Source organism: Ipomoea triloba, chromosome 6 (genome assembly GCF_003576645.1).
Source record: "Ipomoea triloba cultivar NCNSP0323 chromosome 6, ASM357664v1".
Classification (NCBI taxonomy): Eukaryota; Viridiplantae; Streptophyta; class Magnoliopsida; order Solanales; family Convolvulaceae; genus Ipomoea; species Ipomoea triloba.
Window position 1 is genome coordinate 8,598,469 of NC_044921.1, and position 5,821 is coordinate 8,604,289.

The 5,821-nt window shown below is 34.2% G+C and overlaps 1 protein-coding gene across 1 annotated transcript; it reads left to right on the top strand.

The window, feature by feature from the left end:
* The first annotated feature begins 3,182 nt into the window (after positions 1-3,182).
* Positions 3,183-3,996, top strand: LOC116023086 (putative calcium-binding protein CML19). The gene has a single exon (XM_031264052.1). It carries the CDS (start codon positions 3,365-3,367, stop codon positions 3,776-3,778), a length of 414 nt encoding a protein of 137 aa, XP_031119912.1. The 5' UTR covers positions 3,183-3,364; the 3' UTR covers positions 3,779-3,996.
* Positions 3,997-5,821: the final 1,825 nt, after the last annotated feature.

Here is a 5,821-nt window from a genome sequence, read left to right on the forward strand (position 1 = left end):
CTCATCTTTACACTATCTTTACTATTTTTGAAAAATATGGACTTATTGTTTCGAAAAAGAAAATGGAACTTTGCAAAAACCATATTTCTTTTTTAGGAGCTGAGATAGGAGAAGGCACTATTAAACTACAACCACATATTTCTAGGAAAATACTTGAATTCCCAGATAAACTTGAAAACTTAAAACAATTACAATCCTTTCTAGGATTAGTAAATTACACTAGACCTTATTTTAAAGATCTTGCAAAACTCACTACACCACTTTACAATAAATCACAAACCAAAGGATATAGAAACTTTAATGACCAAGACATTAAAATTGTTCAACAAATAAAAGAAAAAATCCAACAACTTGAACCCATGGCTTTGCCATTAGATTCAGACTACTTAATAGTACAAACTGATGGAAGTAAAGATGGATGGGGAGGAATACTTATTAAGAAACCAACTGAATATTCTCCTAAATCTACTGAAAAACTCTGTAGATACACTTCTGGTGTATTTAAGGAAAAAGGATACTTAACTTCTATGGATTATGAATTACTTGCTATTATTTATGTCCTGGAAAAATTTGCACTTTTTATACTTTCAAGAAAATTTTTTACTATAAGGACAGATTGCGAGTCCATAGTAAAATTTGCAGACACTAAAAATGAAAGGAAACTTACTGCAAACAGATGGCTCAAATTCAGAGAATTTGTGCTAACTAGAGGTTTCCATATTAAATGGGAACATACTAAAGGAAAAGATAATAGACTTGCTGATATCCTTTCCAGAAACATTCTAGACTATAAACTGTATGATCCTCCATAAATCATTTTTAACAATTTGTCTAAAGTTTTGCAGAACTTTTCTAGACTTTACTATGGAGAAAACTTTCAAGGTAGACAGGTATGAACTTGCTGTTATTCCTGAAAGGAATCAGTTCAAAACTCCACTTCGTGAGAAACTTACTGAAGAAGAGCAATGCTTGGTTGACAATATTTGGAGCTTGTCAACTATAGCCCAATCCTCCGGAAGGAAGGCCACTTGCGTAAACTACTTAATCCAACTTTTGGTCTCTGGAAGGCATAAGACCAAGAAACCATTTACTTGTTATGCACTTTATACTGGCAGGAATGCTGGTTTATACTTGACTTGGGAAGAGATGATCACTGAACTTGAGGAATTTAAGAAAGATCCAAAATCTGGAACTCCTTTGTACAAAGGATATTACAGTATTGAGGATGCTACTTCTGCTTTAACTCAGAAGTTCGGAAATGATTTTGTTATTTCTGAACAGACACTTAGGTATAAAGAATACCTAAAACACTTGGATCAGTTCTCTGATCAAGAACTTCTGAAAACTTTAGAAACTGGAGCTTCTAGCTCAATGAAACTTCAGAGGTTTGAACCTCAAACTCCCAGAAAGAAACTTGAGAACACTTTCTCAGAAGTGATGAAAACTTCCTTGAAACTTAAGGAAAAGGAGATTCCTTCACTTGGAAAGATCCCAACTCCAGCCGTTTCCCTCAAAACTATCACTTCCCCTTCACTAACCAAAACTCCAGCCTCTCCTGGAGAATGTTCTTTAAAAACTTTTGCTTTACTCCAAGAATGCCTGGCTCAAATTGCCAACTCTGGCATTTCAACTCCTGGAATCTCAATTTCTTGGGATTTCAATTATAACCTTTATAAAACTTGTTCTTTACTTTTTCCAGATTGTCCAGAAAACCAACAATCTGATGATTTCGAATGCCTTTGTAAACTTGAATTTGCCATTAGAAGAGCTAGACTTCTTATTCCTGGGTTTAAACCTTTTAAATTTCAGGATTATCCAGTCAACTTTTCTACACTTTTAAAACATGGGTTGGTTAAGTCAGCTAATATCTCTCCACTCCATGAATTTTCTGGAATACTTCCAGAAATGCTGGCAGAAACTTTTGAAACTATTATCCCTGAATTTCCCAAAAAATTCAGATTGGATTTCACTTCCCTTTACCCAGACTTCAAAGAAAATAAACCTGCATATCATTTACTAGAAGTGAACTTCCATAAGGTGGATGATGAATACAAGGACTTTGAACCAGAACACCAACATCCCAAGGCCTTGAAACTGGAAGAAACAATGGAAATACAACTTGACCAGGCCAGAGCCAAGATACTTGCTGAAAACTTCAACTGGACAAAATACAGATTTGCCAACAAAAACATACTTAGAGAAGATTCCCAAGGGAAAATCTACTGTGATCCAAGCATCGGATCAAGATACTTTTTTCCATTTGAAGTCACTCACTCCAATCCAAGACTTGTCAACTCCTACAAGAGAAGGATCAGGAGAGTACTGCCAAGAACTTTGTCTTCTTCGACTCTACTTTGACTACAACATCACTGTACCAAATCATAACTTAATTAAACAAGGATTAGACAAAACTTTCCCTACAGAAATCTCAAATACTATACTTTCAAAGTTAGAATTTCAAACCTTCCAAGAAACCTTATGTCTAGATTCAATTACAGAATCTACTGGTCAACTTTTTGAAAAACACGAACTAGAACTTAAACTCAAAGAATTATCCCACTTTGTAATTACTTCAAATCACATATCAGACTTCAGAGGTTTCCTTAGACCTTTTGAGGTAAACGCCACTTACCACCTTGGTAACAAACTCCAAATTTTCAACTTTCCCACTTATAATAATCATCATGAGACTGATGATTGGGATAGGAGACACTGGAATTATTCCAGTGGACCAGAGACAGACTAAAACTTTATAAACCTTTACTAAAGGCATACTCCACTCCTGCGGGAGCATACCCCCCCCTTACTTGGTATCTAAACAATAGTGTATCTAAATTGTTAAATTTCAATATACATATATAATAATATATATATATATATATATATATATATATATATAATTATTAAAATAATAATAATAATAATAAGAGTGTATCTAAATTGATAAGGACTGAATTCTACTTTCTCATATTTACTTTTTGAGGTGGCAAATAATGATAAGTTATTTTTATCATGTAGATCTAAGAAAATTATCTAAATCAAAAATTGAGAGTGCATATAATAATTTCCATTGAATTTACATCGTTGTTTCCATGTAAAAGCAGTATCTGTTTCGCTTCTCAGGGGAATTCAAAGTTTCAAACTTCCCTTTTCCAGTTTCACGCGCAAAATTAATTAAAAATTTAAAATTATATTCCGTTTCGTATATCTTATCTTTCTCGTAACGTCTCCCTTAAATATTCGGTTTCCCGATTGTATTCCTTTTCTTCTCCCAATTGCATTCCTATAAATCCCCTCAACAACAATTCCTACTTTCTTCATAATCTCTATCACGTAATTTCGACGATCGACCGGCGGGATATATATGATGGATGAGAAGTACCGGCAGTACCAGCGTGTGTTCGACTACTTTGACGAGAACGGCGACGGGAAGGTGTCGGCGGCGGAGCTCCAGCAGCGAATGGGCGGCGCTGTGTGTTTAGAGGAAGAGGAAACGGAGGGGTGGGGCGAAGAAGGGGTGAGCTTCGAGGAATTTGTGAGGATTGTGGAGGAAGGGAGCGAGGAAGAGAAGGATAGGGAGTTGAAGGAGGCGTTTAGGATGTACGAGATGGAGGGGCGCGGTGGCATAACGGCCGAGAGTTTGCAGAGAATGCTGGGGAAATTGGGGGAGGAGAGGTCCATTCGTGAATGCAAGAACATGATTGCTTGTTACGATCTCAATGGGGACGGGCTCCTCTGTTTCTATGAGTTTAAGGTTATGATGACCTCTTCATTCTAGCTACTTCCTTTGTATAGTCTTGGTCATGTTAGATTCTATACTCTTTATTTATTACTTCGTATTTATTTATTTATTCAGTAGTTATTTTTTTTTTATAAAAAAAACAATATATTTTTTGTGCAATTCTTTTATCAATGCATGATGTATACTAAAGAGTTGTTAATTCTTCGCCCATACTAGTTGGAGGAAAGATTAAAGTATAATGTTTCAGTTACACATATTTTGTTTAATGGTTTGATATTACAGATTTAGCGGTTTCAAAAAATATATATATATATTACAGATTTAGTAACTTAATTGCACAAAAGCAATTTAATGACTCTTTTGAGTTTAGTAATTTAATTAATACTTTTTTCCTAAATATTATACCCATGCCTTTTTATGAACATATTAATATGAGATTTGAAACTTTTACTTAGCCTAAATTACGAACTCAGTTGTTTTTAATTTTTTATGTTTCAATATTCCCCTCCCACACACACACATATATATAAATATATAACCAATTGGCATAATAATAACAATAAGGGTGTGGCTGCTCTAAAAAGGAAAAAGGTGCCAGAGTATATGAATTTTGTCACTTTATAGATTGAGTCTATCACACCAGGTCTTTTTAATGTAGTGTGTGGTTTATTTTTCTTGTATGATAATAATTTTACCCGGAAGACACTAATAATAGATATGAGTTTTTTCTCATCATCAAATTGGAAAGAAATAAGGGTGCGTCTAGTTCAAACTATGTGTCCATATTACTTAATAGAAAATATTATGTCATCTAGAATGTGAGATGGAAATAGTTCATTTGTTGACAAGTTTATTGGAATGGTGTCAACTTTAATTTATGAAAAATATAAGGCTGATATCTGTATATGTGATTTATCAGATAAAGCCTGCCTTATGACCTTAGCTGACAAATGATCACAAAGATGTAAACTAGGCTAGGTTGTCTATAGCTGATCAGTTCAAACTTAATCAAGAAAATCAGTAAACAACTACTATATAAAGAGTTGGATTTGAAAGTTAAAACCTTGTAATTACTAATTCAAACAACTTAATGAATAGTGTCAACTTGGGTTCATTAACTATCATTCTAACTTGAATATCGCCATTGTTGGACAACTTCCATGCATATATAGCCCTACTCTCTCAACATCAGTTAGTAATAAGCTGTTTTTGGGAGAATGTTCATAATATCAACAAATTAAAAAGATATGAATACCTGCAATACAATTTTACTTATAAACCCATGCATGCTTGACCTCTTCTTCAGCATAGCCTACAAGCGTACGTAATATATATATATATATATACACATTTGATTGAAAAAGAATATGTAGTCAACGCACATCCCAACATATATAGGAATTGAAGCTAGACAAACCATCCTCTTACCAAGATTGTTAGTCCAACATGAAATTATCATTAGCCATTGTTTGGGCTTTAGTCTATCCAAAACAGTACATCTAAATTCATCTTGGTCCCACCCATCAGTTCCACTATATATTGAGTGACTTGTTAATGCTAGCTTACTCACCATTTTACTCCCAACTCCAAAAATTCTACCCTACCAAATAAAGCATCATCCAACGAGGGAATCGTGCCCTTCCAAAAGAGTATCTATCCTTCGAAATTTGATTGGATAGCGTTAATAATAGTCTAGGATCCATACTCTAGTAATATTATTGATTGTAGCTAGTAGTAAGTTAAAGTACAATTTCAAATTAAAATTGAGTTTGGAAGGCTCTAACTAGGTCTAGAATTATACTTAAGCCTTTGAAATCAAGCCCCCGGCCTTCAATATAGAATTGGGGCAGGGAACATATATATGTTGAAAATTCGTTGACAAAATTAATGTGACAAGCATCTACAAGTGGTTTAGGTTAGTTGTGATATGTGTTTGAGCAATGATGTGACCTTCAAGAGAATGACAACATATGAAAATCCAGTTGTTGACAACGAGTGGCAAGGAACATATGTTGAAAATCTGTTGACAAGATTAATATGATAAGCATCTATAAGTGACTTTCAATGATGTGACTTTCA

Coding starts and splice junctions, on each gene's coding strand:
- LOC116023086 (XM_031264052.1), top strand. CDS start 3,365: ATGATGGATGAGAAGTACCGGCAGTACCAGCGTGTGTTCGACTACTTT.